Raw genomic sequence first — 23433 nt, forward strand, 5'->3', positions numbered from 1 at the left:
ACTTTTTAATGAATTCACCTTCTTTGAATGGCTTTCCCGCCCTAGCAACCATCTCACTCACCATGTAGCTAGCTTTGACTGCTGCATCGCTCCTTTCGCTTGCTTTCTTGACGAAATCTTGTTGCCTCAGTAGACTGGTTTTAAAATTTGCAACCCGGTTCACTCTCTCATCTCCCTGGTATTTTGCATACTCCTCAGCATGTCTAGTTGTATAATGACGTTTCAAATTGTATTGCTTGTGCACTGCAACTTTCTCTGTATCAACTACAGAAAAGAGCTATAAGGATTATTCATAAAGTAGATTACTTAGGACACACTAACATATTTTTTATTAATTCCGGTTTATTGAAATTACAGGAGCTAGTAAAGTTACAGACATTATGTGTCATGTTTAAGGCTAAAAGTAAAACATTACCAGCAAATTTACAAAAAATGTTTGTCATCACTTCTGAGAATACAGAACATAGAAGAAAAGGTCATTTCCAACATCAGTATTCAAGGACAACTTTAAAACAAATGTGGTGGGGGTTAAACTATGGAATTCTCTTTACAATGAGATAGAAGATTGTAAAAATATATTCCAAATGAAAAAATATATAAAGACAGAACAATAAAATCATATGGACAGCCATAAGTGTTTACATTTTGCTTTATATTTATTATTTTACTTATTTTTTGCCTGGTTTTGTATTTGTTTTGTATCATCCCTTGAGGTGTATATTACTTCTTTTGTTCGGTTTGTACATCATGAAGTTTTGCACATCTTGTGTTTTTTTGTTTGTTTTCGTTATATTTGAATGTAATTGTTGGTTTATATGATATCATTAAGTAAGACTACGTATTATGTTGAACGGGGCAGAAAAATATCAGATTTTTCTTCATCCTGCTCCTTCTCAGGCATTGGTGTGTAAATGTATAATTGAATAATTGAGGTATAATTGTCTATCGATCAAAGATGCACATCAATGAAGGAGATAAATAAAAATGAAATGAAATAAGACACGTCGGGGTGCCCCTTGTGCTCAACAAAGAAATATTGCATCAAAAATCGTCTCTGTCTGGAGCCAACGGGAGGGGGAGGGGGGAGGGGGCTGGGCGGGGCGGCTCGCCGTGGAGTTTACAGTTACGGTAGCACAATTAGCCCTGAACGGGCTAACATCACCACTAACGTGTTACACGTCTGATTCGCCCAGCGCTGGGGTCCAGTGCACCACACTTTTGTATTGTCGCTCGCTCCTTCGGCGGAGTGCTTTGGAATATCTGATAGTATATATCTGTATCATGAATCAATCAAACCAAACCAAAAGTGGACCCCGACTTAAACAAGTTGAAAAACTTATTTGGGTGTTACCATTTAGTGGTCAATTGTACGGAATATGTACTTCATTGTGCAACCTACTACTACTAATAAAAGTCTCAATCAAAGCGCTCATCTTCCCCGCCCGGACTGTTTACAGCGGGGGCGGGAGCGAGCAGGCGGGTGAGCGAGGGAGGCAGGGAGGGAGGGAAGAAGAGCGTGTGCGGGTGTCGTGGAAAAGCGGCAAAATGTTTCTCTGCTTGCATCACGCAAGTGACGTCAATGCCTACTTGCCAACCTTGAGACCTCCGAATTCGGTAGATGGGGGGGAGGTTGAGGTGTGTTTTTGTAGCCCGGAAAAGTTAGGGCTGCAAAGGGTTCTGGGTATTTGTTCTGTTGTGTTTATGTTGTGTTTAGGTGCGGATGTTCTCCCGAAATGTGTTTGTCATTCTTGTTTGGTGTGGGTTCACAGTGTGGCGCATATTTATAACAGTGTTAAAAAATAAATAAAATAAAATATGACCACCCTCAGTGTGACATGTGTGGCTGTTCCTCAAGAATGTATGCAATAACTTGCATGTGTCTGCAGAAGCCTCATACAACATGTGTCTGAGCAAGCACGCTGTTAGTATGGAGAAAAAGGTCCTCTTGACGGTTTATAGAGGATACTAAAGGCAGTGCCATCATGGCACGCCCTCAAAATTGTCTCGAGTCTTATACCACACTGTGATTGGTAGATTCCATCAGCTCCGCACACAGCGCTGTTAAGCGCCATTCATTCAAAACTCGCGGGCCGCACTAACATTAAACTGTCATATTAAGGCGGGGGCCGCACAATAACGTCTTGCGGGCCGCAATTGGCCCGCGGGCCGCATGTTTGAGACCCCTGACTTAGACCCTTTATGGTCCCCGGGAGCCCTAAAGGTAAAAAAAAATTAAAATCCATATATTTTGTTATGATTTGAAAATGAAAACTATCAAAATGGCCCCCGCAGGCTTTAATTTTTCCGTGTGCGGCCCTCAGTGGAAAAAGTTTGGACACCCCTGCCCTAGGGGAAACTGGGTAGAGCACGGCACACTGACAAAGCTTAACCTATTTTACTATAACAATCTACAAGGTTCAGTAGGTACAGTCCGCTTCTCTTTGTATTGTTGGTAATAGAGATAATTATTGTTATTATTCATTATCAATAGTGCTGCTTCTATTGGTATTTGTATTGCTCCATTTGTAGTGCAATCATTTCTGTGTTATTAATGTTTACTTCTTTGCTATAATTTTTCGTATCATATTTCTACATGTCATATATGCTGATGTTGTTGTTGACACTCTGTCTTATCCCCCTCTTGTCCCCGCAATTTCCCCCCTTCATTTTTTTTTCTTCTTTCTATCCCCTCCTGCTCCGGTCCAGCTGCGCCAAACATTAATATAAATCCATTTAATAAAGTCTGATACAAATAAGGCAAAAGAGAAGTATCCCACGCTTCTCTTCTGTAAAGCAAATCTGTACATCAGATTCACTAAAACCTGGCAGGCGTGTCTACTTGAACCGAGCCAGCTAAGGTCCTCCTTCACTTGCCAAACTAAACATTGCGGCTCCGCCCACAGACAGCAGGGCCGCACTGTCGGTGCCCGCTAACCTGGGCCAACGTCTCCCAGCGAGTGAGATGAGGTCAACATGTTGGCCTGCATGGAGAACCGAGCTTTGGCCCCCAGCAACACAGGAAGTCTGCATTGCGGCTGTTATGATGCTGATGTCAAAGTTGATGCTGATAATATTAATAATAATGGGTTATATTATTTTCTAGACACTAAACACTTAAACAACGCTTCATCATTTATTCACTCCACATTCACACGGTGGTGGTGGTAAGCTACATTGGTAGCCACAGCTACCCTGGGGTGAACTGACGGAAGTGTCGCTGCCAAAGTGCGCCTACTAGGATGGCGGTAGCTGGAATCGAACCTGGAACCCTCAAATTGCCGTCCCAATATTGAGGTAGTGATGATGCTGAGGTCATCTTTATGTTGACGAGCGGTGATGTTAAAGTGATGTTGAAGTGACGTTGACGTGATGGTTAGGGATGCTGATGTTGTAGTGATATTGATGTTAAAGTGATGCTGATGCTGAAGTGATGCTGAGGTGATGATGATGCTGAAGTGATGCTGAGGTGATGATGCTGAAGTGATGCTGAGGTGATGATGGTGTTAAGGGGATGCTGATGTTGAAGTGATGCTTAAATGATTTTGAAGTGATAATGATGCTGAAGTGATGCTGAGGTGATTTTGAGGTGATAATGATGCTGAAGTGATGCTGAGGTAATGATGATGTTAAGGGGATGCTGATGTTGAAGTGATGTTGATGTTAAAGTGATGCTGATGTTGAAGTGATTTTGAGGTGATGCTGATGCTGAGGGGACGCTGATGTTGAAGTGATTCTGATGCTGAGATGATGTTGACGTAATGATGATGCTGACGTGATGATGAGGTGGTGTTGAGGTAATGATGATGTTGAAGTGATGCTCTGGTGATTTTGAGGTGATGCCGATGCTGAGGTGATGCTGATGCTGAAGTGATGAGGATGCTGCTGTGATGCTGAGGTAAGGATGATGTTTAGGGGATGCTGATGTTCAAGTGATGCTGATGCTGAGATGATGTTTATGTAATGATGATGCTGGAGTGTTGCTGAGATGATTATGATGATGCTAAAGTGATGCTGAGGTGATGATGATGTTAAGGGGATGCTGATGTTGAAGTGATGTTGAGGTGATGATGAAGCTGAAGTGATGATGAGGCTGATGCTGAGGTGATGTTGAGGTGATGCTGATGCCGAGGTAATGATGATGTTGAAATGATGCTGATGAAGGGATGCTGTTAATGTAATGATGCCGCTGAAGTGATGTTGAGGTGATGATGATGTTAAGGGGATGCTGATGTTGAAGTGATGTTGAGGTGATGATGAAGCTGAAGTGATGCTGATGCTGATGCTGAGGTGATGTTGAGGTGATGCTGATGCCGAGGTAATGATGATGTTGAAATGATGCTGATGAAGGGATGCTGTTAATGTAATGATGCCGCTGAAGTGATGTTGAGGTGATGATGATGTTAAGGGGATGCTGATGTTGAAGTGATGTTGAGGTGATGATGAAGCTGAAGTGATGCTGATGCTGATGCTGAGGTGATGTTGAGGTGATGCTGATGCAGAGGTAATGATGATGTTGAAATGATGCTGATGCTGAGGTGATGCTGATGCTGAGGTAATGATGATGTTGAAGGGAGGCTGATGTTGAGGTGATGAGGATGCTGATGCTGAGGTGATGCTGAGGTAATGCCGATGTAAGGCATGATTGTGTGTTTTTGTTTTGGCTCGCGAGTGAAGCTGCATCTTGTGATCGCTTCTCCCCTTTTTTATCCCCCCCCCCACCAAACGTTACAATTAGGCGTTTAATGCGCGTCTTGCATCCATTTTCCATTCCCCACACTGTCTGAGGGTGTGTGTGTGTGTGTGTGTGTGTGTGTGTGTGTGTGTGTGTGTGTGTGTGTGTGTGTGTGTGTGTGTGTGTGCTCCTCCTCCTCCCGCGTCTTTTCTCTTCCCGCCGTCGCGCGTGTTTTGTGTCGTCGTGACCCCGGCTCGCCACTGATCCTGTCACTTGGACATCTTTGGGTCTGTGGGAGGAACCTGCCTGCCCCCCTCAAACCTCCCCTCTCCACCACACATTACCAGCATCCATCCCCCTGCCGCCTTCCTCCTGACAGGTCAGCAACACTTCGTCACGCTGCCACAGGCACCTAGACAACCCCCCCCATCTCTCGCTTACATACACACCGCCAAGGACCCCCAACCCCCCACCACCCCTTTACACCCCTCCTCTCTGCTCCCCCCCCCCCCCAGCCCAGCCTGGCACGAGCGAGCGAGGCAGCGTGGGCTGAGGCAGAGGAGAAGCAGGCAGGAGCAGCATGGAGGGCAGTTTTGACACCGAGGAGAGTTTTGACGACCCCTCCTGTCTCGCCCCCCAGCCGCCCGGCCCCGTGTCGCCCGCCAGGAGGCGTGTCAACGAGGTGAAGGAGACCAAGACCACGGTGAGTACTTCTTGTTCTTCTTCCTTATCTTCTGCCTCCGTTGTGGAGATGCTGTTGTCGTTTTTGAGCTCCTCATGTTGGGGGTGGGATTTTTATGTGTGTGTGTGTGTGTGTGTGTGTGTGTGTGTGTGTGTGCGCGCGGATTGCTGCCTTCTGCTGTGTTTCTTCCTGACGTTTGATGACTTTTCTTCAGTGTCACATGACGCCTCCGACACAATAATATGTGTTTTGTTGCGTTGTGTGTGTGTGTGTGTGTGCGCGTGTGCGTGTACGGGAGGGCGGGGGATGCAGGGTTTGTGACCCGCAGCCGTCGTTCGCAGAAAAGATGCAGCAAGTCCAGTTTCCATGGCGACAAACGCAGAAGCCGAGCTTCATCATACAAACACAACAAGCTTCAAACAACACACACACATTTGTCAATGACGTCAGGTGTTTTTGTGCACCATGTCGCGACTCACGTTACACTACCCCCCCTCCCCCACCTGCGCTCACACACACACTGTTGTCATGGAAACGCACGCATGACCCTGAGGTATAAGATGGAGTCGTAACCTTGTTCTCACCTTCACAGTGGGACGTGAAGGTGAGGTGGTTACTTGTTGCTTGGGTGAGGGTCGTAGTAGTAGTCGTAGTAGTATCTGTGTGTGTGTGTGTGTGTGTGTGTGTGTGTGTGTGGGTGGTTACACAATCCCGGGGATGATGAAGACACGAGAAGGAGGCAACAGATTGTTTTCTGGCGTCAGGAAGGCAGGTGTAATGTTGCCTAGCAACAGTGGCATCCTTCCTTACCTCAGCTGTTGAAAGTTGTCACGGCAACCGCTGCCCGTCAATTTGACCTGTCAGGCGGAAAATGAACACGCTAGCGCCGACTGAGTCTTCCACTTATGTTGTGCACAAGCCGAGTGAGTCTCCATGTGTGTGTGTGTGTGTGCGATTATGTAAGCGGCTTAGTCATGTGCTCGTGGTCCACAGGGACATTATGGGATGGAGGATGGAGGTGTCCGGTGCTCATTAGGCTGAAACAACGTTAAACATCACACCGTCGCGTTGTGTGAAGCTCCTCTGTCCTCACGGCACAACATGAGCATCACACCAGCCTAGCTTTTGGTCGAACATTTACCAGAAAGATAAAACTGCGTTTATCTCCGGCCATAAAAACAAAGCTTTTTGCCGTTGCTTTCATTTCCTGTCTTTCCCTCTGTGTTAGCGCCATTTTAGAATACAAACGTGAAGCAGGTGACTTCTGCAACGTTTCGGGAGCCAGGTGGAAAACTAAAGTGATTAGTTCCAGCTGCAACAACAAGCCTACCAGCCACTGTCAAGCGAGGCGTCGTATTATATGATTTTAAGGATGCAGATAAACGAGGTAGCAGCGGGAAGTAAAAAGGGGTATTTATTCATTAAAGAAGCAAAAGAAAAAAAGCAAGAGCAAAAGGGAAGTGCTCCAAGCGGCCAGACTATGAAAGACACAAAACCAAATGCTGGAACTGTTATGATCCGTTGCCCGGATCATAGTTTATTTACGTTTTGATTCACTTGTTGTTTAAGTTCTGTTTCAGCATCCCGGTTTTGTGTCTCCTTGGTTGCCATAGTTATTTATTAGTGTCACCTGCCTCTGATTAGTGTTCAGGACGCTCACCTGTTCCTAGGCACTAATCAGAGAGCTATTTAGTCCTGCCTTTTTGCCTCACTCGTCCTGGTGCCTTTGTTTGCTTTATGCAACTCTTACGTTCAATGTTTTCTAGTTCCCTGTGTGCGTCTTACGCTAGGTCTCGTCTTAGTGTTTCCTTGTGAGCTATCCCACTAGCTATAGGCATTCCCTGTGTGTTCGGCGCGCTCTCCTTGTGTTCGCTTGTTCTGTTCGTTTTGTTTTTGTGTATGATTTGCCCTCCATTGACTTCCGCACCTCACTCAACACTTCTCGTAACACTTAGTTAATCACTACACATAGTCGCACAACACACATATTTGGATTAGTTGCACGTCTCATTTCCCTTGTTTATAATAAAAAGAGGTAAACAACGTCCTGTGCCGTCTCCTTCTTCCCCCTGTACCGTAACAGTTAGGGTTTCAAAAAGGCAAGCTCTTAATTTGTGGAGCCGAGTTATCAACGTTTCGTGTTTTGTGGCGAATTGGAATGCCACGCCCACATTTTATGGTGTAGGCAAAATTTGTTTGCAATACATCATCACCTCAATGTTTAGTATCTGTAATTCTAACCCCGACTCAATTGGCCAAAGTCCCTAAGAGGAGTTCGTTAATGTACGACCCCTTTTTTTCGCCGAAAAATGTCCGAAAACCGTCGCAGCAAAGCCCACATTTTACCGTGTGGGTCAAATGTGTTCACGATTAATTTTTGCTGATATGTGTAGTAGCTGTAATTTTTACCGTGACTCATTCAGTCAAAGTCCCCAGGAGGAGTTCGTTAAACTAGAACCCGAAGACGAAAACCAAGATGTGTCATGATCCGCTGCCCGGATCATGTTTAATTTTTGACTCCCTCAGTTCCTGTTTTGAGCACCCCTAGGTTTGTGTTTTAGTTGCCATGACTGCAGATTGTTTTCACCTGCCTCTGATTAGTGTTCGGGACGCTCACCTGTTCCTGGGCACTAATCAGAGAGCTATTTAGTCCTGCCTTTTCGCCTCACTCGTGCTGGTGCTTTTGTTTGCTTTATGCAACTCTTACGTTCGATGTTTTCTAGTTCCCTGTGTGCATCTTACGCTAAGTCCCGTCTTAGTGTTTCCTTGTGAGCTATTCCACTAGCTATAGGCATTCCCTGTGTGTTTGGCACGCTCTCCTTGTGTTCGCTTGTTTTGTTCGTTTTGTTTTCGTGTATGATTTATGAAAAAAAATCATCTCCTACCTGCACGTTGTCTCCGGAGTTCCTGCTGTCATCGTCGGAAGAACAATCCGCATCATCATGCCTCCTCGTCCTCGCCACCATTACAGGAACGCAGCAAAAAACACCTACTATGAAATGTGGAGCAGACGGCGTCCACAAAGTAGAACAGATAATAAATCATCAATGTCCCGACAACGAAGGTAGGGAAAAGGATCAACTTAAATAGTCTTGATTGCCAACAGGAAACAGGTGAGGGGAAATGCTCCGGGACAGAAGTGAAGCAGCCAGGTGAAAACACCCAACAAAACCGGAAGAGCCGCCAAACTAAAAGCACAGGACAGGAACTAACACAAAACACCGGAGAACACTAACAAAATCCAACATAAAGGCACGACCTAGTGTAACTAGCCGTGACAGCCTCAAAGCTAAGTAGCTAGTCAATGAGACTTTCGCTTGCTCTTTCTCAAGTTTTTGCAGGGAATTGAAAGTCCCCTTAGGGACGTTGTAGCGTGACGACGCCTTTAGCGTGGAAGCTAGCAGCAAGCAAACAAGGAGGTAGTGAAACAGAATAAAGAACTCAACACCACAAAGAACGTTTTCCAGGAATTAATAATTAGACTACTTGCCACCACCAGACAAAACACGAAAGGCAGGTGGACACAGGGAATACCACAATAAAAGCACAACTGCCATATGTACGCTCTATGTAAGAACATTACATTGTAGATCATTGGTGTGCACCATTAAAAAGTGGAATAATAATGTCCCCCGCTTGGTTATTATACAGGTTAGGGAATGCAAATTAAGTATTGTTGATGGTTTTTGAACGCATTTTTAAAGTGATTTAGAGGTAGAATCGATTGCTCCCATTAGCTGCATTGCTAACCACCAATAGCGAGACCATTTTTATATGTTAGAATGCAAAAAACAAAAACAACCCAAAAAACCTTTTATCTTCTCGTCTCTCATAATGATTGTGAACGATAGGCAAAATTCCCCTATAAAAAAGTGCAGTCTCCCTTTGTCCAGGTCACATCTCCTGTGACAACTAGAGACACACAAGCCTCCACCAGGGGGCAGTATAGCACACCAAGATGTAAGATGTGTCAATGGGAGGGCATTTAATGACTGTTCTTAATTTGATTACATGCTATAGTATACTTTTATTTTTGTAATTTGCTTGCATGTTATTGTATATTTTAATTACAATAATAACTATAATCTGGCATGACCATATATATAATATTGATATATGACTTATGTTTAGCACATTTATAAACGCGTGCCTTTTGTATATTAAGCCTGATTTTTTTTTTTAAACTGTCATTGCTCAAAAAATAATAATGTACCACAATTATTATGAATTATTGACCTATTTAGGTTCCAATTACTTCATATCAAATATTCCAGTTTGAACGTTTTTGGGGAGGGAAATTGTTGCATATTTTGTGTTTTTGACAGAAAAAGGAATCAAATATAAAAGTAATTATGAAGAAAAAATAGATCTAAAGTTGATGTATTGATATTTCAGTGTTGAAAGTAAAACAAAAATTAATTGATGACTTGTTTTTAACACTTTATTGAATTTAATGTTCACCAAAATTGGGTGCGTGTGTGCATGTGTACGTGTGCGTGTGTTAGGGTTGTATAATAATTAATAAAAAATCGGTACTATACTGCATCTGAAAAATGCCGGTACTTTAAAAAAAATCCTGGACATGGTGGCGCGTCGTCGCCAGGTCGTGACATTGCTGGTAAAACGAGCAAGAGGCGCATGTTAGGCAACGCACACGCACGGTGTACTTACAAGCAGACAAACTGTGGAGACATAGGAGGGAGAATGGACATATTTTGGCTTCAAAACAAATAAAGGTGAAGCTTTTCACACTGAAGCGCCGCTCAGGAAGAGGTGTTTTAAACATGGCTAGCAAGCCAGCGGCTAACGTCCATCCGCAGTCGGCAGTGTGGTAGCTACTTCTAAATCACCTCGGCTCCATGGCGACAAATAAAGTATGTTTCCTACAAGTATCATCCCTGCAGGACAAGCTAAACATGCTTCACTTCACACCGGAGGAGGATAAAATAGCTAACCGCTAACAGCTAGCACTCCTAATTCTAAACAAAAGGGTGGGTCTACACAGACATTGACTTTAACGATACCAAGGACAAGAGCCGTACATAGTCGATACTCCAATAATTACATAAATATTTTATATTATCGTCTCCTCCCACTTCTTGTCTCTCTCCGCTGGCCGCAGATCAACGGCGTGACGTTCCCGCTTCCCGGAGAAGGACCCGAGCAGCAGCTGCTCAAGCCTAACGAATGGAGCTACTGCGATTACTTCTGGGTGAGAGCGACTCGCCATCTTGTCTAACATGTCCTCTTGTCACCGTCTGTCTTATGTCAGTCACATAAGAGAGGTCACATGCGTAGGTCACTTCCTGTTTTCCAGACGGACAAAAAGGACCCCCAGGGGGCCACGTCTGTGGCGGGCTTCGAGGTTCTCCTGCAGAAACAGCTGAAGGGCAAACAGATGCAGAAGGAGATGGCGGAGTTCATCCATGAGCGGTAAAAACACATTCTATATACATATATATGTATACATACATATGTATATATATATATATATATATATATATATATATATATATATATATATATATATATATACTCACGATCAAAAGTTTACATACACTTGTAAAGAACATAATGTCATGGCTGTCTTGAGTTTCCAATACTTTCTACTACTCTTATTTGTTTGTGATACAGTGATTGGAGCACATACTTATTTGTCACAAAAAACCTTCATGAAGTTTGGTTCTTTTATGAATTTATCATGGGTCTACTGAAAATGTGACCAAATCTGCTGGGTCAAAAGTTCATCTAAGATGGACTGACGGCGTGGCGAAGTTGGTAGAGTGGCCGTGCCAGCAATCGGAGGGTTGCTGGTTACTGGGGTTCAATCCCCACCTTCTACCATCCTAGTCACGTCCGTTGTGCAAGACACTTCACCCTTGCTCCTGATGGGTGCTGGTAGCGCCTTGCATGGCAGCTCCCTCCATCAGTGTGTGAATGTGTGGGTGAATGGGTGAATGTGGAAATACTGTCAAAGCGCTTTGAGTACCTTGAAGGTAGAAAAGCGCTATACAAGTATAACCCATTTATCATTTATTTATGATGCAAAGTGTAAAAGTGTTCTGTGGTCTGACGAGTCCACATTTCCAATTGTTTTTGGAAACTGTGGACGTCGTGTCCTCCGGACCAAAGAGGAAAATAACCATCCGAATTTTTCTAGGGGCAAAGTTCAAAAACCAGCATCTGTGATGGTATGGGGGTGTTTAGTGCCCAAGGCATGGGTAACTTACACGACTGTGAAGGCACCATTAATGCTGAAAGGTACACACAGGTTTTTGGAGCAACATATTTTGCCATCCAAACAACGTTACCATGGCCGCCCCTGCTTATTTTAGCAAGACTGTTGAACAACTTAAAGGCCTACTGAAACCCACTACTACCGACCACGCAGTCTGATAGTTTATATATCAATGATGAAATCTTAACATTGCAACACATGCCAATACGGCCGGGTTAACTTATAAAGTGACATTTAAAATTTCCCGGGAAATATCCGGCTGAAACGTCACGGTATGATGACGTATGTGCATGATGAAGTCAGAGTAACGGAAGTTATGGTACCCCGTAGAATCCTATACAAAAAGCTCTGTTTTCATTTCATAATTCCACAGTATTCTGGACATCTTTTGCAATTTGTTTAATGAACAATGAAGGCTGCAAAGAAGACAGTTGTAGGTGGGATCGGTGTATTAGCAGTGGACTACAGCAACACAACCAGGAGGACTTTGTTGGAGAGCAGACGCGCTAGCCGCCGACCTCACCTTGACTTCCTTCGTCTCCGGGCCGCCAAACGCATCGGGTGAAGTCCTTCGTCCTTCTGCTGATCGCTGGAACGCAGGTGAGCACGGGTGTTGATGAGCAGATGAGGGCTGGCTGGCGTAGGTGGAGAGCTAATGTTTTTAGCATAGCTCTGTGCGGTCCGGTTGCTAAGTTGCTAAGTTAGCTTCAATGGCGTCGTTAGCACAGCATTGTTAACCTTCGCCAGCCTGGAAAGCATTAACCGTGTATTTACATGTCCACGGTTTAATAGTATTGTTGATTTTCTATCTATCCTTCCAGTCAGGGGTTTATTTTTTTTGTTTCTATATGCAGTTAAAGCACGATGCTATCACGTTAGCTCGTAGCTAAAACATTTCGCCGATGTATTGTCGTGGAGATAAAAGGCACTGAATGTCCATTTCGCGTTCTCGACTCTCATTTTCAAGAGGATATAGTATCCGAGGTGGTTTAAAATACAAATCCGTGATCCACAATAGAAAAAGGAAAGTGTGGAATCCAATGAGCCAGGTTGTACCTAAGTTACGGTCAGAGCGAAAAAAGATACGTCCATCACTGTCTCTCAAGTCCTTCACTGTAACGTTCCTCATCTACGAATCCTTCATCCTCGCTCAAATTAATGGGGTAATCGTCACTTTCTCGGTCCGAATCTCTCTCGCTCCATTGTAAACAATGGGGAATTGTGAGGAATACTAGCTCCTGTGACGTCACGCTACTTCCGGTACAGGCAAGGCTTTTTTTTTTATCAGCGAGCAAAAGTTGCGAACTTTATCGTCGATTTTCTCTACTAAATCCTTTCAGCAAAAATATGGCAATATCGCGAAATGATCAAGTATGACACATAGAATGGATCTGCTATTCCCGTTTAAATTTTAAAAAATCATTTTAGTAGGCCTTTAAGCTGTACATCAAGCAAGAATGGGAAATAATTCCACCTGAAAATCTATAAAAATTGGTCTCCTCAGTTCCCAAATGTTTACTGAGTGTTGTTAAAAGGAAAGGCCATGTAACACAGTGGTAAAAATGCCCCTGTGCAAACTTTTTTGCAATGTGTTGCTGCCATTAAATTCTAAGTCTATGATTATTTGCAACAAAAAAAAAGTATGTTTCTCGGTTCGAACATTAAATATCTTGTCTTTGCAGTCTATTCAATTGAATATAAGTTGAAAAGGATGTGCAAACCATTGTATTCTGTTTTTATTTACCATTTACACAACGTGCCAACTTCACTGGTTTTGGCTTTTGTATGTATGCATATATTTAAAATACATATATATGTAATTAATATGCAACTATGATTATTTGATACTTGTTTATATTGACAAAAGTGCTGTTTTACACTGCAGTATTGTTCAATTGTTATTGCTACATATGTTTAGCTTGTGTGCTATTGTGTGCTTAGCTGTTGTGTAGCTGCTAGCTCCCAGTAGCCTATAGCCTAACATGTTTACCTTTGGTAAATGACTTTAGTAAAATAGAAGAAAGTGTGTGCTTATTGGAGGACATTATAACTGGCTGTTAAAACTGATATCAGACCGTTGTCACTACCAATATCGGACCGGTATCGCATCGGGACACCCCTAGTAGCAAATGTTCGCCTTTCATCGTGAACAGAATACCCAAACATCTTCCTTCCTTTTCCTCGTGTTGAAAAATGTTGCAGACATAAAACACGGCATGTTGTGTTCCAGAATAAAGATGGAGGAAGAGTACGCCAAGAACTTGTCCAAACTGTCCCTCAGCACACTGGCGGTGCAGGAAGAAGGGTGAGTCGTCTGTACTGTTGTCAGGTGTGGCAGTCCACAACATGCTCCTTCTTCTCCTCAGCACTTTGGGAGAGGCGTGGACTCAGCTGAAGAAAAGTCTTCACGACGAAGCCGAAGTTCATCTCAAGTTCTCCAACAAGGTGACCGTCGGCCACCGTCGCCTGATGAACACATGAATGTGTTTGTGAACATATGAATATATGTCAATGGACACATTCATGTGGCCATTAACACATTAATGGGCCAATAGATACTTACATTTGATAACGAGTATATGGGTATATTAATGACCACATGAACACGTTCATCACCACATGAATATGTTAGCGAACACATGGATATGGTAATGAAAGCATGACAATGTATGGTTTAGTTAATGAACACACGTTAATCTGTTAATGACCACATTAATATGCAAATCACCACGTGAATATGTTCATGAACACATGAATTGGATAATGACCACATCAATATGTTAATAAATACATACGCGTGTTAGCGTATACACAACTTAGTTAATGAACACATTAGTACATTAATGAAATCATTAATAAGACAAGAGCCACTTGAATGTGCTAATGAATACATGAATTTGTTCATGACCACATATATATGTTTATGGATACATACTGTATGTTCACTAACACATGAATAGGGTCATCAGTATGTTATGGAATACACACCTGTTAGTGTATACACAACTTAGTTCATGAACACATTAATTAAGTAATGAATAGGGCAAGGACCATGTGCACGTGTTAATGAATACATGAATTTGTTCATGACCACATCGATAGGTCAATGTATGCATGGGTATGTTCACTAACTTGTTAATAGGGTAATAGCCACATGAATATGTTAACTACCGCTTGTGTATGCTAATGAACACATAACACATATGTTGATGAATACATGAATTTGTTCATGACCACTTTGATATGTCAATGGATAACATGGGTATGTTCACTTACTCATTAATGGGGTAATAGCCACATGAATATGTCAACCGCCGCGTGTGTATGCTAACTAACACATTACACATATGTTGATGAATACATGAATATATTAATGCATACCCAAATATGTTAATGAACACATGGTTTGATTAATGAACACATATTATTGATCACATTAATATACAAATCAGCAAATGAACATGTTCATGAACACATGAATAGGGTAATGAACACATCAATATGTTAATGAATCAATATATGTGCTGGTGTATATATTACTGCGTTAATGAACACATTACTCTGTTAATGAACACATTAATACATTATATTCATAAATACGGCAAGTGCCATGTGAATGTCTTAATGAATACATGAATTTGTTCATGACCACATCGATATGTCAATGGATACATGAGTATGTTCACTAACTCGTTAATAGGGTAATAGTCACATGACTATGTTAACTACCGCTTGTGTATGCTATTGAACACATGACACATATGTTGATGAATACATGAATTTGTTGATGACCACGTTGATATGTCAATGGGTGCATGGGTATGTTCACTAACTCATTAATAGGGTAATAACCACATGAATATGTTAACTACCGCTTGCGTATGCTAATGAACACATAACCCATATGTTGATGAATACATGAATATATTAATGAATACCCAAATATGTTAATGACCACATGGTTTAATTAATGAACACACATTATTGATCCCATTAATATACAAATCACCAAATGAACATGTTCATGAACACATGAATAGGGTAATGAACACATCGATATGTTAAGGAATCAATATATGTGCTGGTGTAGTTTACAAAAACACAGGATAAGTTCTAAAATTCCTTTGTGCTGGCACATACTTAAGAGTGTTTGGTGATGACTGGTGGAATGGTGGATGGGTGTTTTGCAATTTGGACGCATCATCAGTAGTGTGCCCCTGGGTCACTGGGCGTTTCGGCCTTATCACTAGACGCCCTCTCCAGGGGTGGCCAGCCACGGGGTGATCGGCCCAGGGCTTGCGTCAATCCCAATTAATCATGAGTCGCTTGGTGTTGAACAGCAGACTTCTCATGGGACTATGCATGGCAGGGGCGTCCTTTTCCCTGAGTCAAGCCTAAGCTGACCGCATACCTCCTGGCTTGCTACTTGGGGGCCCAACAGGGGTCTTTCCTCCTCATGAACAGCCACTGGCTGCCTCTTTCGGCTGCCTCCGATGCAGCTTTGATGGCTATACGCAGGCGTTGGCCTCGGACTCCCAGGTAATAAGCAGTTTGGTGGTAGATCTCGCCACAAAGCCTCTGCAGCCCACCTCCACTGGACGGACCTCAGTGTTCCAGCCACGATGTTGTGCTTCAGCTGCAAGCTCGGCATATCGTTGGTGTTTTCGCTCATAAGCCTCATCCACTGAGTCCTCCCAGGGTACTGTGAGCTCGATGATGAAAACCTTTTTTTGTGAAGGGGACCAGAGCACCACGTCCGGTCTCAGGGTGGTCACAGCAATCTCCGGAGGAAACGCTAGCTGCCGGCCAAGATCAACCAGCATCCTCCAGTCGCGGGCTAAGCATAGCTGGCCTCGCTCAGGTGGTATGGAGCCGCTCCTGACTACCTTAGCCCCTTCGCGGACAAAGGTAATGGTCTGCTGGTGGTTGGCTGCTGGTGGTGGTAGGGAGTTGATGGTTACTCGTTTGTCCTCCAGGGTGGATGCAAGGGTCTTTAGGACTTGATTGTGACGCCAGGTGTAACGTCCTTGGGTGAGACTGGTTTTGCACCCTGTGAGAATGTGCTTGAGGGTGGCTGGCATGGAACAAAGGGCACACACCGGGTCTTCGCCGAACCACTAGTGAAGGTTAACTGGTGTTGGAAGGATGTCATATGTAGCTCTGATGACAAAGCTCAACTGCCTAGCTTCCATGGCCCACATATCCTTCCAGCTGATCTTCCTCCTCTCCACACTGTCCCATCTCGTCCACTGACCCTGTTTGCCCAAAGAGACTGCCTTGGCCCATCTTGCAGCCTCCTCCTGGCGGTGTACTTCGTCCACCACCATCTTCCTCCGTTCTGGTGCTGTGGCCTTACTCCAAGCCGGGCGGGTAGCTGTTAGCCCAAAGCCTCCTCTTCCTTTGCTGGACATAGCCCACAATGTCAGCATGTCTGAGGGCTGCTGTTGCTTCTTCCACTGCTTTGGCTGGTCTCCATTTACGCCCTGTCGCCAAGGTTGGTGCATTGTTGCTCACTACCAAGTCTCTGGATTCATTCAGTGTCATCTGGAGTCTTGTTTTTGCACACTTGAACTCCTCTGTGAGACTGGTGAGGGGCAGCTTGAGGATGCCATCTCCGTAGAGGCCTATGGTGGTAAGGCATCGTGGAACTCCGAGCCATTTTTTGATGTAGCCTGTGACTCCTCTTTCCAACTTCTCTACAGTTGAGATTGGGACTTCATAAACTGCGAGGGGCCACAGTATCCTGGGTAGGAGTCCGAAGTGCAGGCACCAGGCCTTTAACTTTCCAGGCAGTTGGGTGTTATCGATGGACTGTAGGCCGCTGCTGATATCCTTACGTAGTTGTTGCACCTGGTCTTTGTCCTTCAGGCTTGCATCATACCACCTGCCAAGGCTCTTTACAGGCTGCTCAGACACTGTTGGGATTGGGTCATCTCCGATGAAGAATTTCAGGTCCGAGAGCACTCCCTTCACAATTGAGATGCTTCGTGACTTGGATGGTTTGATCTTCATACGGGCCCAACTGATGTTCTCTTCCAGTTTTCTGAGAAGCCTCCTGGTGCATGGGACGGTGGTGGTCAACGTTGTAATATCGTCCATGTAAGCTCTGAGTGGGGGAAGGCGCTGGCCAGAGTCAACCCGCTGACCGCCTACCACCCACTTTGAGGCGCGGATGATAAACCTCCATTGCCATCATGAATGCCAAGGGTGAAATAGTGCATCCCGCCATGATGCCCACCTCCAAGCGCTGCCAAGAGGTGGTAAAGTCAGAGGTGGTGAAGCAGAACTGCACGTCCTGGAAGTAGGATTTAACTAGGGCTGTGATGGTGTCCGGTATGTGGAAGAACTTGAAGGCAGACCACAGGAGTTCATGGGGCACCGAACCAAAGGCGTTGGCGAGGTCCAGGAAGACTACGTGGAGATCCTTTCTCTCTGCCTTTGCCACTTGGATCTGGTGCCAGATCATGCTGAAGTGTTCTGAGCACCCAGAGAATCCTGATATACCTGCCTTTTGTACAGATGTATCGATGTACTTATTTCTTCGCAGATACTCGCCCATCCTCTGTGCAATGACACTGAAGAAGATTTTGCCCTCGACGTTTAGCAGGGAGATCGGACGGAATTGGCTGATGTTCTCTGCATCCTTCTCCTTTGGGATGAGGACTCCTCCTGCCCTACGCCACATTTTGGGTATCATCTTCTTTTGCCATGCTGTTCTCATGAGCCTCCAGAGAAACTTCAGGATGTCCGGTGCGTTCTTGTACACCTTGTATGGGACTCCATTTGGCCCCGGGGCTGATGCAGATCTTGCTTGACGCACAGTGTTTTCCACCTCTTTCCATGTTGGAGGGCCGATAGGCATATGATGTTCGGGAGGGTCAATAGGCAGGATATCTGAAGGGATGGTGAGACATTCATAGCGCCTTGGGTCAGAGTGCGTTGCTTTCAGGTGATCTTCCAGGTCTGCCTTTGTTGTTTTAAGGGCTCCACTTTTTTCCTTTGCAAAGATACTTTTGAGGAACTTGAAGGGATCTTTATAGAACCGTGTTCTAGTTTGTTTTTTCTTCCTTCTACATTTCCGTAGGTTCTCTGCTCTGCGGAGGGATGCCAGTCGGGTTTTAATGTCGACTTGGAGCACATTTATGCCTTCCCTTTCCACTCCAGAGGCTTTTCTCCACTGTTTCCTAAGTTGTCTCCTTTCAAGGACGAGGCGCCTGATCTCATGTTGGCTCCTAGAAACTGGTGCGGTTGAGACGTTTTTTCCACCTTTCCTTACTTGCACTCCGAAGCGTTCTGACCCATATTGATAGATAATGTCCCCATTCTCTCCAACTTCTTTCCCACTGTCCCTTGTAGTTGTTCGAGGGCCAGGGCCAGGTCAGTATTGATTGTTTCCCACAGTTTCTTATCCACGACACCGGGCCACTTCACATGCAGTCTAATCCCTGCTAGTCTCCTTTCGACTGCATGTCTAGGAGGTTGGGTCGGTTCTACCGCCGTTGTCATCAGCTCTGTGTTTGCTTCCTCCGTGACATTGGTACTGATGTACTGCAAGCTGTGGTTTGCGTCCAGTTGCTGTACTTCATTCGACTGATTTGACTCCTTTCGTAGAAAGTAGTCAATGTGAGGCCTCTGTCTTTCTTCTCTCAAACACTTCTTCTTTCCCTGGTGAACTCTCAACCCATGATGTGATGTAATGCTCCTCCAACCACAGGGACATATCTGCAGTTTGTGTCCCGTCGTCGTGGTTGTAGCTGTGGCAGTTGCAGTGTCACTCTCTTGTATTATGCTTTTACTCATAGTCGTTTCCGGTCCAGGGTCTGTTACCGTGATGTCAGCCGATGAGTCATCTTCCGCCCCTACTCTCGCAGACTCTAGGGGTGTTTTCTTCTGTCGTCTTTTCGTAGCTATAACGGGTGCTTCCAACATGCGAAGGCATGGGAAGCTACAAGCATGGGAAGCTAGCCCATGCCTGTCCCAGTGGGGTCTATTCCCTCCTGTCAGCTGTCTTTCCATGCTGCCACAAGGACTTTCCCCTTTTGTCAGCTGATCTTTCTCAGCGGTCACTGGACTTAGTGTCCAGTTACTCAGTTTACAAAAACACAGGATAAGTTGTAAAATTCCTTTGTGCTGGCACATACTTAAGAGTGTTTGGTGATGACTGGTGGAATGGTGGATCGGTGTTTTGCAATTTGGACGCATCATCAGTAGTGTGCCCCTGGGTCACTGGGCGTTTCGGCCTTATCACTAGACGCCCTCTCCAGGGGTGGCCAGCCACAGGGTGATCGGCCCAGGGCTTGCGTCAATCCCAATTAATCATGAGTCGCTTGGTGTTGAACAGCAGACTTCTCATGGGACTATGCATGGCAGGGGCGTCCTTTTCCCTGAGTCAAGCCTAAGCTGACCGCATACCTCCTGGCTTGCTACTTGGGGGCCCAACAGGGGTCTTTCCTCCTCATGAACAGCCACTGGCTGCCTCTTTCGGCTGCCTCCGATGCAGCTTTGATGGCTATACGAAGGCGTTGGCCTCGGACTCCCAGGTCTACAAGCAATTTGGTGGTAGATCTCGCCACAAAGCCTCTGGAGCCCACCTCCACTGGACGGACCTCAGTGTTCCAGCCACGATGTTGTGCTTCAGCTGCAAGCTCGGCATAGCGTTGGTGTTTTCGCTCATAAGCCTCATCCACTGAGTCCTCCCAGGGTACTGTGAGCTCGATGATGAAAACCTTTTTTTGTGAAGGGGACCAGAGCACCACGTCCGGGCTCAGGGTGGTCACAGCAATCTCCGGAGGAAACGCGAGCTGCCGGCCAAGATCAACCAGCATCCTCCAGTCGCGGGCTAAGCATAGCTGGCCTCGCTCAGGTGGTATGGAGCCGCTCCTGACTACCTTAGCCCCTTCGCAGACAAAGGTAATGGTCTGCTAGTGGTTGGCTGCTGGTGGTGGTAGGGAGTTGATGGTTACTCGTTTGTCCTCCAGGGTGGACGCAAGGGTCTTTAGGACTTGATTGTGACGCCAGGTGTAACGTCCTTGGGTGAGACTGGTTTTGCACCCTGTGAGAATGTGCTTGAGGGTGGCTGGCATGGAACAAAGGGCACACACCGGGTCTTCGCCGAACCACTGGTGAAGGTTAACTGGTGTTGGAAGGATGTCATATGTAGCTCTGATGACAAAGCTCAACTGCCTAGCTTCCATGGCCCACATATCCTTCCAGCTGATCTTCCTCCTCTCCACACTGTCCCATCTCGTCCACTGACCCTGTTTGCACAAAGAGACTGCCTTGGCCCATCTTGCAGCCTCCTCCTGGCGGTGTACTTCGTCCACCACCATCTTCCTCCGTTCTGGTGCTGTGGCCTTACTCCAAGCCGGGCGGGTAGCTGTTAGCCCAAAGCCTCCTCTTCCTTGCTGGACATAGCCCACAATGTCAGCATGTCTGAGGGCTGCTGTTGCTTCTTCCACTGCTTTGGCTGGTCTCCATTTACGCCCTGTCGCCAAGGTTGGTGCATTGTTGCTCACTACCAAGTCTCTGGATTCATTCAGTGTCATCTGGAGTCTTGTTTTTGCACACTTGAACTCCTCTGTGAGACTGGTGAGGGGCAGCTTGAGGATGCCATCTCCGTAGAGGCCTATGGTGGTAAGGCATCGTGGAACTCCGAGCCATTTTTTGATGTAGCCTGTGACTCCTCTTTCCAACTTCTCTACAGTCGAGATTGGGACCTCATAAACTGCTATATATTACTGCGTTAATGAACACATTACTCTGTTAATGAACACATTAATACATTATATTCATAAATACGGCAAGGGCCACGTGCATGTCTTAATGAATACATGAATTTGTTCATGACCACACCAATATGTCAATGGATACATGCGTATGTTCACTAACTCGTTAAAGGCCTACTGAAATGATTTTTTTTTTATTTAAACGGGGATAGCAGATCTATTCTATGTGTCATACTTGATCATTTCGCGATATTGCCATATTTTTGCTGAAAGGATTTAGTATAGAACAACGACGATAAAGATTGCAACTTTTGGTATCTGATAAAAAAAAAGGCTTGCACCTACCGGAAGTAGCGTGACGTAGTCAGTTGAACATATACGCAAAGTTCCCTATTGTTTACAATGATGGCCGCATGAAGTGAGAGAGATTCGGACCGAGAAAGCGACAATTTCCCCATTAATTTGAGCGAGGATGAAAGATTTGTGGATGAGTAAAGTGCAAGTGAAGGACTAGTGGGGAGTTGAAGCTATTCAGATAGGGAAGATGCTGTGAGAGCCGGGGGTGACCTGATATTCAGCTGGGAATGACTACAACAGTAAATAAACACAAGACATATATATACTCTATTAGCCACAACACAACCAGGCTTATATTTAATATGCCACAAATTAATCCTGCATAAAAACACCTGCGTGTTTGTTATGCTAGCTCCTAGCTCCTCTGCTAGCTCCTAGCTCCATAGAACACGCCAATACAATTCAAACACCTGATCAACACACACAATCACTCAGCCCAAAAGACCGTTTACCTAACCCAAGGTTCATAAAGCTTATATATTTTTAAAAAGTTACGTACGTGACGCGCACATACGGTCAAGTTATCGAATGTTTAGCAGCCAAGGCTGCATACTCACGGTACCTGATATTCAGCTGGGAATGACTACAACAGTAAATAAACACAAGACATATATATACTCTATTAGCCACAACACAACCAGGCTTATATTTAATATGCCACAAATTAATCCTGCATAATAACACCTGCGTGTTTGTTATGCTAGCTCCTAGCTCCTCTGCTAGCTCCTAGCTCCATAGAACACGCCAATACAATTCAAACACCTGATCAACACACACAATCACTCAGCCCAAAAGACCGTTCACCTAACCCAAGGTTCATAAAGCTTATATATTTTTAAAAAGTTACGTACGTGACGCGCACGTACGGTACGGTACGTGTTATGCTAGCTCCTAGCTCCTCTGCTAGCTCCTAGCTCCATAGAACACGCCAATACAATTCAAACACATGATCAACACACACAATCACTCAGCCCAAAAGACAGTTCACCTAACCCAAGGTTCATAAAGCTTATATATTTTAAAAAAGTTACGTACATACGCAAAAAAAAGCCAAAGCTGCATACTCACAGTAGCACGTCTGCGTCTTTGTCATCCAAATCAAAGTAATCCTGGTAAGAGTCTGTGTTGTCCCAGTTCTCTACAGGCGTCTGTGTATCCAAATCAAAAGTCCTCCTGGTTAGAGTCTCTGTTATCCGAGTTCTTCCATCTTGACTGCATCTTTCGGGAATGTAAACAAAGAAGCGCCGGCTGTGTACTGTTGTGGCTGACTACGTTCGAAAAATACGTCCATTTCGCACCGACAACTTTCTTCTTTGCTTGCTCGGCTTCCTTCTCCATAATGCAATGAACATGATTGAAACAGATTCACGAACACAGATGTCCAGAATACTGTGGAATTATGAAATGAAAACAGAGCTTTTTCGTATCGGCTTCAATGTGGAAGGCATACCCGTGTTCGCCGGGCTACGTCACACGCATACGTCATCCTCAGAGGCGTTTCGAACCGGAAGTTTAGCGGCAAATTTAAAATGTCACTTTATAAGTTAACCCGGCCGTATTGGCATGTGTTATAATGTTAAGATTTCATCATTGATATATAAACTATCAGACTGCGTGGTCGGTAGTAGTGGGTTTCAGTAGGCCTTTAATAGGGTAAAGCCACATGAATATGTTAACTACCGCTTGTGCATGCTAGTGAACACATGACACATATGTTGATGAATACATGAATTTGTTCATGACCACATCGATATGTCAA

The 23433-nt window shown here is 44.8% G+C and overlaps 2 protein-coding genes and 1 pseudogene across 2 annotated transcripts in view; 2 read left to right on the forward strand and 1 right to left on the reverse strand.

Moving 5' to 3' along the window:
• Positions 1–6284, reverse strand: part of LOC133652088 (myosin-4-like) — a 25374-nt pseudogene extending 19090 nt beyond the window's left edge.
• Positions 1–23433, forward strand: part of LOC133652725 (alpha-1,6-mannosylglycoprotein 6-beta-N-acetylglucosaminyltransferase B-like) — a 651209-nt gene that overhangs the window by 214577 nt on the left and 413199 nt on the right. The gene's annotated exons all lie outside the window — the stretch shown is intronic.
• LOC133652087 (growth arrest-specific protein 7-like) overlaps positions 4895–23433 on the forward strand; it is a 25666-nt gene continuing 7127 nt past the window's right edge. The window contains exons 1-6 of the mRNA XM_062050462.1: positions 4895–5051; positions 5188–5375; positions 10477–10566; positions 10672–10787; positions 13823–13897; positions 13959–14037. Coding sequence (XP_061906446.1) covers positions 5253–5375; positions 10477–10566; positions 10672–10787; positions 13823–13897; positions 13959–14037 — 483 coding nt within the window. The 5' untranslated portion in view covers positions 4895–5051; positions 5188–5252. The remainder of the gene's footprint in view (positions 5052–5187; positions 5376–10476; positions 10567–10671; positions 10788–13822; positions 13898–13958; positions 14038–23433) is intronic.

This window comes from Entelurus aequoreus, linkage group LG06 (genome assembly GCF_033978785.1).
Source record: "Entelurus aequoreus isolate RoL-2023_Sb linkage group LG06, RoL_Eaeq_v1.1, whole genome shotgun sequence".
NCBI classification, from domain to species: domain Eukaryota; kingdom Metazoa; phylum Chordata; class Actinopteri; order Syngnathiformes; family Syngnathidae; genus Entelurus; species Entelurus aequoreus.